Raw genomic sequence first — 13,191 nt, 5'->3', positions numbered from 1 at the left:
TTGGACGACTGAAGAAAAACTCAGCAGCGTGTTTGCAGACACTCAGTCTTCCCTCAGATGACCCTTCTGCTGGTGCCCACGCTGGCAATTCTTGGAATGATTTTATATGTGCAAGTACTACATGCAAAATCTCTATGAATAGTTCCACTTCCTACACTTTCTCACACACAAAAATCTCCCGTTTGGAGATTGTTTATGATCTTCTCGGCTCGATGTTGTCATTCATATCTTGCAAAAAAGTATGAATTTTGGTCTGACTTGCACTTTTCCATTATTTTAGTTTAAAAAAAAAAAAATATTCATCCTTCATCATAGACGTGAGAGAGCTTCTACCGAGAGATGACAGGTTGTTTATAGAGCAAGGGCTGGAAGCAATTTGGGATCAGTTTATCTTTGGTATTTTAGTACTGGGAAATCCACAATTAGCAACTGGAAAACAAACCCTTGGTGCCTTGTACTGCTGTAGCATTTGGATCTCACAGCAGTTTCCAGGCTGTAAGGAGTGGATTTCAAACTGTAACCTTGGAGGATTCTTTAATTATTCCATTAGGTATAAACTCTCCCTCCCCCATCACATTCTACTTGAATTTGCTTCCTCCTAGGCACAGCATGATAAATGGACCTTTGACCTAGGTCAGATTAAGTCTATGTGATAGTATTTAAGTAAGCAGAACAGCTCCCACACTGTCAGCAGGTTTGATCCTGAGACTTTCACTATTAAAAGCATATGCCTCCACCACTTGAGCTAAGGCAGTAATTCCATTACCCACTAGCAGTAGTAAACTCTTGTCCTGTTCTGTGAGGGGGTACACAGTCCCACATCCTGCCAGCGTGGGTGACATAGGGTACAGTGTTCTCAGGACCTGTTGTGTAAGATTGCTAGGAGTTAAACTTTAGTATAACTAAAGTCAATATCAAAACTTCCATTGACTCAAGTGGGACCAGGATTTGGAATTAAAACATTCAGGGTGTTTAGATTAACAAGGCAAACTTTGAACTACATGTAGAAAACTCACCCAGCCAGCATTTCTAAAATAACTTTTCTTTGAGTAAGGAAGCAAATACATTCTGAGAGAGGGAACATGCACACGTCCCTTCTGAAAGAAAATTAATGCCAGCCAAATTTTAATGACACTTTGCAAGTTACAAAACAGCTCTCCCTTTGGAATAAAAACACATTCTTTGACAGTCAGACCTTAACATAAATAAAGATACCAGTAAATTAAAATTAAGGTACAATAACATGAAACATAAAATGGAAAGGCGAGGCCTACATATACATATATATATATATATATATATATATATATATATATAAAATGCAACACAATCCAGCTGGAGAATAAGGAGGAGATAATCCACTAAACCATGGCTGGGTTGTCTTAAGGCAGGTCTTCACTACGGGGGGTCGACTTAAGATACGCAAATTCAGCTACGCGAATAGTGTAGCTGAATTCGATGTATCGCAGCCAACTTACCCCGCTGTAGGGACGGTGGCAAAATCGACCTCTGCAGCTCCCCCTCGACGGCGCTTACTCCCACCTCCGCTGGTGGAGTAAGAGTCAATTCGGGGATCGATTGTCGCGTCCCGTACCCGCCGATTCAGGCAGGTAGTGTAGACCTAGCCTTAGTGTTTATAAAATGTGTGTAAGATAAATAAGTCACACACACACACACACACACACACACAGCTTTGACACAGCACATGAATCATTCAATGTCTTGCTGATGGTATCATTCTCTGTCTAACGTGTTCCTGTTCAATACGCAAGAGAATTCCCCCTCCCCCCCCCTCGTGTTTCAGGGACACTTCCCCTTAAAGACAACTGACAGCTTAACACAGTCAGAGGTTTTGATGCCTGTAGCACTCAGCTGTTTCTGCCTAGCCAGGTATTTTCTCCACGTGCAGTGGAAAAAAAAAAAAAAAAACCACCACTGCATTTTCATTTCCTGCCCTCGGTCGTTACGCCAAGGCAGTCAAGCGTCATACGAGTTCGATTCCAGGCAGTATTTTCCACTATGCAGAAGCCTTTGGCAACCGAGCTGGGCTGTAATGCTGGAACGATCATGTCTTCCTTAAACCCTTGCCCAGAGTAAAGGCGAGCTCACCTCTTCCACTACACTATGTGCATCCACGGGGCCAAGTTCATCCTGGGGGTAACTCCGCTGCCTTCCCTGGCGTTCGTGAGTTTAAGGGCTCCTAATGAGCAGAGGTTGTACACACAATGCCAACCACGGTAGATTGCAAAATGATCAGTTAAGCTCTTCGGCAGTTCTAGCAGGTTGCTCCAGGTAACTGTGAAAGAATTTCCCTCCTGCTGTGTAAAGTTAATGGTGATTTGCTGTCCAGATGCAATTGTCAAGTCCTAAGAAACCCCATTTATCTAGTGCAAGAGTCTGGCTCCTTTCTTCTATTTTTAATGTCCCTGGAAACTGAGAACATTAGGAAGAGGCAGATTTCCCACAAAGCAGTTTGTATGCTGGAGTAGTCGGAGTTGTCAGCACAGAGACTGACACAACCAGGGTTGATTTTTCTGACCTATTCCAAGGTCAGCCTGGCTTCCCTCCCCGGGAATAAGGTGTTTTTCATTGCACTCGCCTACCTAACTGCGGTCAAAGATGGGGAGGTCAAAAGCAGAGCTCAGCCAGCATTGCTTGCTGGGACTGTCAATGAATTCCTCACGAGGGTCGATTCTGTGCCCAGGAGAACTCGGTGTTAAGTACTGTAGGGGCACGTGCCATTGGTAAGACAAGCATACAAATGCTAGCATTCCTTCCCTGGGAGAACAGATTTAAAATGCACCCACATGACAGGCTGGAGAGGGGGGAAAAAAAATATTTTTTAAAGAAATCTTATAAACAACTTTTCAGTATTACAAATAAATAAAACACACACACACACCCAGCAGTGAGTCTGCAGCATGTTATACAGTACATACAAGGAACACAAAACAAGGTGCACAGAAATGACCTCAGAACTTATGCTCAGGGAGGTCATTTTCTATTTAGGCAGTCTTAGAAGTATGAAATATTCCCAAGAACTGGACATCACTCAACAAGCCAGGAACTGCAATAATATATGCATCTCTTCAATGGAGACGGTGTCCCACAATGTAACTGACAGGAAAGAGTAAACATTAAAAATGTCCAAACTCAAGATATTTCAGCAATAAAAGAAACATTTAAAAAAAAGGAAACATCAGAAGCCTTCAGTTCCTCACGGTGCTAAAATGCACCGGATTTTTCAGTTCTTTGCAAGCTAAATTTATATCCATGAGCAAGTGCCTTTCTGGGTACTGAATCACTGAGCTGCTGAGCATTTCCTCTATAAATTACAGAAGCTGGTTTGAAATTAGCTTGGAAAAGGTGAAGATTTACATTGAAATTCGTGTTGCGCTTCCCTCGGCATAGCCCTGCAGTGTTCATTGCTACAACCCCTTCAGACAATCAGACACTTATTAATACCCATTCTATTACCGTAGTGCCTAGAAATCCGAGTCCTGGACTAGGACCCCCCCTGGGAGAAAGGACGTCTGCTTTACACGGTCAGCTATGTGAAAAACAGAGCAAGCCACACTCCGCCCAAGCAGTGTGGTTGTGCTCCAAACCAAAGCCCTGGTGCTGCAGCCTTTTACGCCTGAAAATAACTCACTTCCCAGAAGGCTTCCCATGCCACTCTCGGGGTAGGATGTTCAGCAATCACTAGGAATCCGTGACTGAATCAGATCCTATGACTTCACGGGAATCTCTGGGACATCGTTGGGTTCAGCTCGCCACAGCGGCGGGGCTGGAGCAGCAGTCAGCCCCCACTCCAGGAGCAGCAGCAGCTTCAGGTCAGGGGCCACCGGAGCAGTAGCCGGGCCACAGACCGGGGCTGGGTGAGCCCCCAGAGCACGGCCAATGCTGGGTGAGCCACTAGCGCTGCAGGAGCAGCGGTCGAAGCCGGGTCAGCCCCCAGGCCCAGAGCAACCGCTGCCAGAACAGGAGCGCTAGGTAAAGACCTTTTTCTTAAGGGAAAAACAAACTCGTATTCTAGCAAAGCACCTTCTGTCCTGGCTGTGTTGCTTGATATCATTTCAAAAAAGGAAAATGATCCTTCTTTAAGGAACAAATGCTTTTATCCGGCTCTGCTGATTTTCACCTGGAAAACCAAAGAACGATGGCGTTGTTTGACCTTCTTTCTGCCCAGACCAAAAATATTAAAACCCTGAACAAAAACAGACCTAGAACAAATTCACACCAAGGCTTGTGCTTCTCTTTGGCCTAGACAAGTGGTTTTCAACCTTTTTTTATTTGAGGACCCCTAAAAAAATGTTGCCTGGAGATGCAGACGCTTTTGGAAATCTTAGGGGGTCCGCAGCACGGACCACAGGTTGAAAACCACTGTTCTATGGTAAAGACACCTTTCCCGGACCCCTTAGACAGAGTCTGTGGGCTCCCCGGGGTCTGCAGACCACAGGCTGAAAACCACTGGCCAAGAATGAACTAGGCACAAACCAGGAACTCAGAATTACCCATCTATATTCCATCCTGGATCAGTGCCAAGAATAGCACTGATAGGCCAAAGGAATTAATGCAGGCCCATATTTTGAAAGGTCCTGTACCACAAAACCAGGAGGGCTGGAAAGAATTATTTAGGCCAATGTTAAATGGGGTCCCAGCTTTCCGGTGGCATCATGGAAAGTGGCAACAGGTCACAAGGTATCAGACTGATAATCACAGTATTGTGGTCACTTTCTTGCTTCTCCCATTTCCACACTGATGTGATTTCAGCAGCTGCTGTCTCCAAAACCGAGAGGCCGAGAAATCCCACCTGGAAGCAGCGATTCTAGCTGCCTGGGTGCTCTAGCACATTCTTTTCGGACTCCAGCAACTCACGGGATGTCAGACACTAGAATAATTGCAGGAAGACCGTTACATAGGGTGACCAGATGTCCCGTTTTTAAAGGGACAGTCCCGTTTTTTGGGCCTATTACCTCCCGCCCTCTGTCCTGTTTTCTCCCAGTTGCTATCTGGTAACCCTACCGTTACAGAGACGGTCTGCAAGCAACGACACACTGTCACGGAGTATTGGGGGACTCAGGGCCCTGCACCCCCGGCTTCCTGCGATTCACCATGACTCTCAGCCAGCCAGTAAAGCAGAAGATTTATTTGGATGACAGGAATACAGTCCAAGACAGGTCTTGCAAGCACAGACAACAGGGCCCCCCTCAGTTAGGTCCAGCTTGGGGTCCCAGGGCATCCCAGCCCACCCCCCTTTGGGGGGTCAGAGCCATCTCTGCCTCCCAGCCATCTCTCCAGCCCGCTTCCAGCACTCTGCCTTCAGCGACCCCTCCCACAGCCTTTGTTCAGTTTCCCGGGCCAAGGTGTCACCTGGCCTCCAACCCCTTCCTGGGTTCTCATGTTACACGCTCAGGTATTCGCCTTCGGGCAGACTCCCATCCTCCAATGCAGACTATCCTAGCCACACTCCCCTGTCAGCATTCACAGACCACAGTAAGAACAGGCCCAGTTCGTCACACACACGCTTTCAGAACCCCACGCCTGTCCCTCCTGAGCTGTGGTGCTGGACCAGCAAGCGTCTGAGCCCCGTGTTAGTGCAGGAAATGACTTTCCCTGATCGACACCGGCCTGAGGGGTTTGGACACTGCCACTTTGGCTCAGAAGAGCTCATAGTCTCCAAGGTGCTGTGAAGTCCATTGCCAGCAATGGGTGGGTCAGGCTTGGATGCAGCAGGTCAGGTACCTAAACCCAGGGGCAGAGTTCAAAACCAACTGTCTCCACTTCCACATTAAAGACGCTGCTGGCAATGGAAAGACAAGACTCAGCGACCCACGGGATCACTGCTGGAGCCGGGCATGTGACACCAGGCAGGCAAAGTTCCCAGCATCATGCCGGAGTTCCCCATCCCGCTGACAGATCGGCAGCATGTGACCGTGTCTCAGGCGGCACTCGCAGCCGGGCCGACTTCAGGCTTAGTGTTTCCAAATGAGCCCCCCCAGCCTCATCTCGTTGCACTCGTCCCCGCCCCCACCCGAGCCTCCATCACAGTTTGTGGCTCTCCTGGCTCTCCAACCACTCTCTCCTCAGCTCAGTGATCTCTCTGCCGTACCAGTCGTGGAGCTTAGAGAAACACACCGTGCCTGGGCACACCGGGCTGTCCGCCACCAGGGCCCCGGGGCCACAGGTATTGCCTGACGATGCACGTCTGCGAGGCGGCAGAGGAGGCGGCTTCACGCTTCCCTCATGGCTGCCCCCCACAGACGTCCTCACGCTCCCCGAGTCAGCAAGGCCCCCGGGGACATCCCCAGCTTGCAGGCTGTCCATGCACGGAACGTTATTCCACACCGCACAGCCATTCTCTTTCAGGGGGGCGCAAGGCGGCACCAGGGGTCTCTCCCGGGCAGGTGGCAGCTCCAGAGCTGGAGCCATGGTGTCCAAGCAGAGAGCCGACTTGGTTTTCCGGTAAATCGGTGACCTCCTTTGGATGCTTCGGCTGCCAGCCAGGCCCGACTGCATCTCCTCCAGCTGCTTCTCCAGCTCCTTCACCACCAGCCGCAAGTAGTCGAAGCTGGCGCGCGATAGGGACTTGACCCAGGACTCCATGGCAGCCTGGCTCTCGGCCGCCAGGACGTAGGTTCGCGACTTGGCGCAGTCAAACTTGATGGCGAAGGTGAAGTCTTCGGCGGCCTCGCAGAGCTCCACGGTGCAGCCCTCCAAGATGATCACGCCCACCGGCTCCCGGCTCTCCCGCTCCTCGAAGTAGAAGAGCATGTTGCCCTTCAGCACAAACCAGCGGCGGTGGTAGGCCGTGTTCCGCTCGCCTTTCTTGAAGAGGAAGCCGGCGTTGTCGGCGGGGGAGTCGCAGGTGGCGTAGAATGCCAGGCTACGCTCGTTCAGCTTCATGGCGCCAAGGCCTAGAGGGGGAAAGAGATTCGTATGGGATCGGGGGTGAGGATCTGCCGGGTTCTCTGAGCTACGAGCAAAGACCAGGGAGCCCAGGCAGTCCCATCCCAACAGCTAGAGTGCGGTACTGACTGGAAACGGACAGCAGGTAGCAAACCCCTAACAGCGGGGCACCGGGGCAATCTGCTTGAATTGGCTGCTTGGGGAGCCCAGGGAGAGAATGCCTCTGGGAAGAGATGGAGTCATGGAGGCCTTAACTTACCAGAAAGGAAAGCGATTTTCTATGCTTGAGGGAGAGACCCCGCTCACTGCACCGGGCTTCTCCTTTCTTTGTCAATTCCCCGGCTTGCCATCCAGGTCACCTGGCCCTATTTCTACTCCTGGCTGTGTGTCTTTCCAGGGAGAGCCCATGGGATCAGTTTCACTTTGTTTACTGTCCGTTTCCTTTCTGGGTCTTGGGTCCTTTGGGGGAGCAAAGAGGGGAAGGGGAACCACTGTTTAAAACATACACCTCTACCTCGATAGAACGCTGTCCTCGGGAGCCAAAAAATCTTAGCGGGTTATAGGTGAAACCGCATTGTATCGAACTTGCTTTGATCCACCGGAGTGCGCAGCCCCGCCCCCCTGGAGCACCGCTTTACCGCGTTCTATCCGAATTCGTGTTATATCGGGATAGAGGTGTACTTCCAATTTAAAAGACAGAGTCCTATTGAACAAAAAGCAGAGATCAAAGCTGACTTTTACAAAACCAACAATTTTCTGGGTGAAGCTGATGCCCTTTTCCCTCTCCCCTCATTGGGATCATGCCCAATCTAATGCTATTTATCAGGCATGGCTGAAGAGCCAGTCCTAGAGTACACTTCCCCCTCCCCCCCATAAATGCACTTGAACAATGCAGTGTGCAGCTGGCCCGGCACTGCTAATTGGGTGTTGCTGCCCTGATTAGCAGGGACCAGGAGTACTCAGGGTGCTGCAAACGCTGCCGGCCCTGGTTACTCCCCGTCAGCCATAGTCCGTTGCTTCAGGTCCTATCGGTGCTAATCAGAGCATCCTCGATGCTGCTGTTTTGCAAGCTGGGTGAAGTTAGTCCCTAGCAGCTTATCTAGCCACCCAGCTGCCCGCTCACATTCGCAGCTGCCGCGGACGTTGGCCTTGCTAGCGCTGCTTGTTTAGCTGCCCTGGCTCCTCCTCTGTGGGGGGAAGAACTGGGAGTCAGACGACCCAGGTTCTTTTCCCACCTCTACCACTAACGGAACGTGCGACTCGTGCTGTTCTGTACCAGTGTCCCCATCTGCCTGGGTCACCTACCCTGCTTTGAGAGCTAGAGCAGTGCAAGGACCAGCCATGAGTCGGGAAGCGTCATGCTGAGCATGGGGGTGGTTGCATTGATTTCACTGGGAACATGCCCATGCTTTAAGGGTTAGTGTAAACTTAAGCGCTTCACTGCAGCCAGAGCAATGCAAAGATGAAGGGTTGCCAGAGCTGCCAAGATGCCAGTGGCCCCCGAAGGATGGCTAAACTGGAACTCCAAACAGCCCCCACCATGGAGTGGGCAGCAAAGACCTGCCACTCGCCTCTGGGACAGCCCTTTCCCAGTGGTTTCCTTTCTGTTTACAGTGACTTGGTTCTGATCGAGGAAGTAAGTGGTCTTACAACCTTTGTTACTAACAACAGCTGTTGCTGGCGACCGAGCCACCAATGAGAGAGGTTTTCACTCTGTCAGGCTGCTGTCATTGTCCTCAGCAGCAGGCGTGTCACTTGCTGTGAGGAAAGGGCAGCATTTGTCCCCCAGATCTTGGTTTGCCCCCTGCCTTTTAATAGATCCATATGCTCCACGCTCCCTTCCACTTCCCTCCACACCCAGCCTTTGCAGGGTAAAATAAAATCATGTATAATGTTGCATATGCGGACATAAAACTTTCCCCTTCCCCCCACAATTTTTCTAAAATGCAGCCTCTGTTCAGCGCCACAGCAGCCACAGCCTATGGGATCTATAAATATAACACCACTGCTAGCTTTTGCTTCCTTAACACTAGTGACAGCACCTCCAGTGCAAGGCACTCAAAGCCTTTGAGGCTGATAACTATCAGTAACCATTTTACAGCTGGGGAAACCAGCACACAAAGATGAAGGCCCAAGTTTTCCAAAGCGGCCCAGGAATTTTGGGTGCCCAGGTGGGAGCAGCTGGAGGTTGGCTTCTCCAAGGGCCTGAGCAACTGCGGCTCCGGTTAAAAAGCAACGGGCGCTACTGGTGCTCAGCAGACGGAAGAAGCAGATTGTAGCGGTGTCAAATGTGGCACCCAAACTTGACACCCAGGGGCTTAGTGACTAGCCCCAAGGAAACACAGTGAGGCGGTTTCAGAACTGGGACTAGAATCCAGGAGTCCTGAGTCCCAGGCCTTTGCTCTGACCACTAGACAACACTCCTCCCTGAAAGACCATTGCTGTCTAACTCTAGTCCTAATCTAGTAATTTTTTTAAACATACGACCACAACAAAACCCTTGGACATGGACAAGTAATTTCACTATTAAGTCATATAACAAGGTTCAAGATTAATTGAGCGTTTCCCTTTACCAGAAGGTTATTTTTATAATCACACTGGAGCCTCATCCCGCGTAGAAGCCATGTAAGAAATAACAGGGAATGTTGCAAGCTTCACAACCTCAGCCATTTCATTCATGAAGGGACTTTTTTTTTTTTTTTGTTTAACTTATTAAAAAAGCGACTGTTTGATTCTGCAGCTAGCAGGAGGCCGGCCCACCTAGCCTGGCTTAAGGGATGAAAATGCAATTCGAGTCTTTAACACAGCAGAAGACCATTCGCTCAGTGTGGGGGGGTTTAGCTGTAGGAGTTTTGTTTTGTTTTTTAGTGACACTGAGAGCAGCACCCACTGCACCTTGCAGGGGGTCTTTCAGCAGGCGTGTTTCCTGCATGTCAGCCAGGGTCCCTGCTTTCTGTGGACTCATGGGGGAATTGGGCTGTTCCCCCCCAGAGCCTGCTAGGCAGGGGCCGAGTTAGTTAGCACCAGCCCCCCGGAAAGTGGGTTAGCTCTCTAGGGGGTGCTGGAGTCAGACACTGGAGTGGGGAAGGGGCTGCGCTCCAGGCCAGCCAGGGGGGCCGTGTCTCCTGCTGGGCCCCCGCCTGGTCAGCGCAGGAAGGCAGCCAGCGGGGATGCTGGGCAGGAGAACGACCCTGGGGCTCAAGCCCACCCCGCGGAGCCCAGCCCAGCAGGGCTGCGCCAGGCAGCTTCTCGGAGCGGGCCCATCCCCGTGGCCTCCAGCCCCGCTCTAGCTCGGCCCCAGGGACGGAGACCGGCCTGTCCCCTGCCGCCTCCAGCCTCGCCGGGCTCTGCCCGCGCCCCAGCCCCGGCTCCCCCGGTCTTACTTCTGCGCGCTGCTGGTTGCGCCCCGCTCCTTTGTTCCCTCCGCGCCCTCCTGCCTTCCCCGGCTCGGGCTGGCTCCTCCTCTGCGGGCTGTGGCTCCGGCCACCGGCCGCTCTTAAAGAGCCAGCCCGGCCCTCGCACCCGCCTCCCGAGCCAGCCCGGGGGTGCAGAGCGCGGATGGGTGTGTCTACACGGCCTCGGAAACCTGGACTCACCCCGCTGGGAGCCCAACCCCCTACCGGCCACACGCAAAGGTGCCTGATCCCGGTCTGCAAGTCCCGGGCACCCTGAGTCCTGCGGAGACTGGGGGCCAAGCCCCGTCGTTGTGCAGTGTGGACGCAGCTCAAGCCCCAAAGCCCAGTCAGAAGGTCTGTGCAGCGGGGGAAGGGCCCCTTAGCGAGGCGGGGAGACATGGGGCCAGCCCTAAGCCCAGGTTGACCATGCAGTAGGGACATACCCTAAGGCAGAGGTTCTCAGCCAGGGGTATGTGGGTACGCTGAGGTCTTCCAGGGGGCACTCAAAGTCTCTAAATCAGTGGGTCTCAACCTGCCAGTCGCGAACCCCAGGGGGGTTGCAGGATGGGTTTAGGGGGATTGCAAGTGCAGGGCTGGCGTTAGGGGTGGCAAATTGGGCAATTGCCTGGGGGCTCGTTAAGCTAAGTTCGGTGGCTGGGGTTTAGACAAGGCTCACAAGTGAAACACAGGCTCCAGTATCCCACTGAAAGGTAAGTACAAGATAGTCCAGTCCATTTATTTTATGATGCTATGGTAGAAATGAGAACGACAGCGGTTTTTCAGTAAGAGGGCGCTGTGCCACTTGTATTTTGATGTCTGGTTTTGTAAGCAAGTCGTTTTTAAGTGAGGTGTATCTTGGGGGTAGGCAAGACAAATCAGCCTCCTGAACGGGGGACAGTCGTCTGGAAAGGTTGAGAGCCACTGGGCTAAGGGATTAGAGATGATCCGGACGGCCATGTGGTACAGGTCAGAACATTAATGCTTCTGAGAGAAATTGCTATTGCAGGGTATTATTATTAGTCATATTACTGGAGTGCCAGCCACGGACCCTGTTGTGCCTGGGACTGTACAAACACGGAACAGAGTCCCTGCCCCAAAGAGCTTCCAATCCAAGTATAATACAAGAGACGACAGATGGCTATGGACTGGCCAGGACGAGGAAACAGCAAGACAATATTCAGTGAGTTCCACTCTTGGGCCTTAACTTCGAGGTGCTGAGCCCAAAGATAACTAGGGTTCTGGATAAAGCCGAGGGGTGACAGCTCCACTCCTGGGGCTCCGTGAAAAGCTTTACAACAAGGCTAATTGCTCTATTTGAGGTGCCCTCCTTTCGCCTGCCTTCTCCGACGCAGATACTGAGCAACGTGTGTATCAAAACATACCTGTCAAAACAAGCCGTTCCACTGCACAGACTTCTCCCCCTGGGAAAAGGATGAAAAGACAAAGAACATACGACAGGTGCTAGGCCCGGATATTACGGTCAGCCTGGTGTATGGGCCTGTATAGAATAGAATATTGGTCAGCATGGTAGCCAGTGGTATCAGCGTACTAGCAGCTGCACTTACAGGCCCAGCTGCGATTGGTGCCCCATTGTCTTAGCTCTGTGTAAGAGACAGTCCCCACCCCAAAAAGTTAGCAGTCTAGAAAGACTAGATTTATTATCCCTATTTTACACAATGACTTGCCCAAGGTCACGCAGCGAGTCCATGACAAAACTGGGACTAGAACCCAGATCTCCCCATGTCCCTGTGCAGAGTTTCACAAATACATCGCCGGTCATTGACAGGCCTGAGTACAGGAGATGAATTTGGGAATTATTATTGTTAAATGTTTATATTGCAGCAGCTAGCACAGAGGCTTCAAATCTGATCATGGTAGGTGCTGTATAAACACACATAAAGACCTGGCCCTTGCCCCAAAGAGTCTCCAGTCTAACAAGAGTTGGTCCATTGAAGACGGTGGGAATAGTTGGTGGTTTGAAGCTAAGCACATGTTTCAGTGTTTGCAGGCTCAGGGCCTGGCTCTACCAGTGCACTCCGCAGATTGGGTGTATCTCCTGGTCCATGCTTTCAAGAGGACACAGCCAGTGCCCACCCTTTGAACGTACTGGTGCCATCAGTATTTAATTGTGGCTTGATTCCTTATATGGGGCATTCATTGAGTGATGTTATACATTGCACAATAGCCTGACAAATCTAGTGACTGCATTATCCTTCTTAGGACAGCATCACTTACAGTATGTAGACATTATTGCTTCTTTCACAAGACCAGAATCCTTTTGTGGGCCCAACACCAGGACATAATTTGCAATCAAACAATTAATAACATGAAAATTAAGCCTTCCTCCTCGCCCACATAAAAAGGAAATGCACAAACCACTATGATGATGTACACATGACTGAAGTCAAGAGGTGGCCACTGAGCCAAGGGTGAATTTGGTCCAGGATAGTATTACAGTTATGCAAGTGTATAGGAATCAAAGGTCCCCTGTAGACAAGTGCATGTAGCCTTGTGTGTAGGTTTTTCTTTGTAGAAGGACAGTGTTTGCTCAGGAGAGTTGGTTGACCCAGTTTTCTGTCAAAAACTGCAATTTTGTCAAAATCTAAATCTTTGGCAGGAACGTGTCGCTTTGGCTGAAAATTTTGATGGGAGAAAAATCGAACCGAATCGTGAAAGAACGTCAGAATGGCCATTCTAGGTCAGACCACTAGTCCCTCAAGTCTAGTATCCTCTTTGCTGCCAGTAGTCAGTGCCAGATGCTTCAGAGGGAATGAACAGAACAGGGCAATTATCGAGTGATCCATCCCCTGTCATCCAGTCCCAGCTTCTGGACTTTCGGATTTTGTTTCAATAATGGCAAAACCTTTTGATAAGGTAAAAATGTTTC

The 13,191-nt window shown here is 50.7% G+C and overlaps 1 protein-coding gene across 1 annotated transcript; it reads right to left on the bottom strand.

The window, feature by feature from the left end:
• Positions 1 to 5,526: 5,526 nt before the first annotated feature.
• Positions 5,527 to 7,397, bottom strand: PHETA1 (PH domain containing endocytic trafficking adaptor 1). Its single transcript, XM_034791549.1, has one exon. The coding sequence runs from the start codon at positions 6,904 to 6,906 to the stop codon at positions 6,046 to 6,048; it is 861 nt and encodes a 286-aa protein (XP_034647440.1). The 5' UTR covers positions 6,907 to 7,397; the 3' UTR covers positions 5,527 to 6,045.
• Between the last annotated feature and the right edge of the window lie 5,794 nt (positions 7,398 to 13,191).

This window comes from Trachemys scripta, chromosome 15 (assembly GCF_013100865.1).
Source record: "Trachemys scripta elegans isolate TJP31775 chromosome 15, CAS_Tse_1.0, whole genome shotgun sequence".
In the NCBI taxonomy this organism is placed as follows: domain Eukaryota; kingdom Metazoa; phylum Chordata; order Testudines; family Emydidae; genus Trachemys; species Trachemys scripta.
Note: the sequence above shows the minus strand (reverse complement) of the source record. Positions and strands in the feature narration are given on the sequence as shown.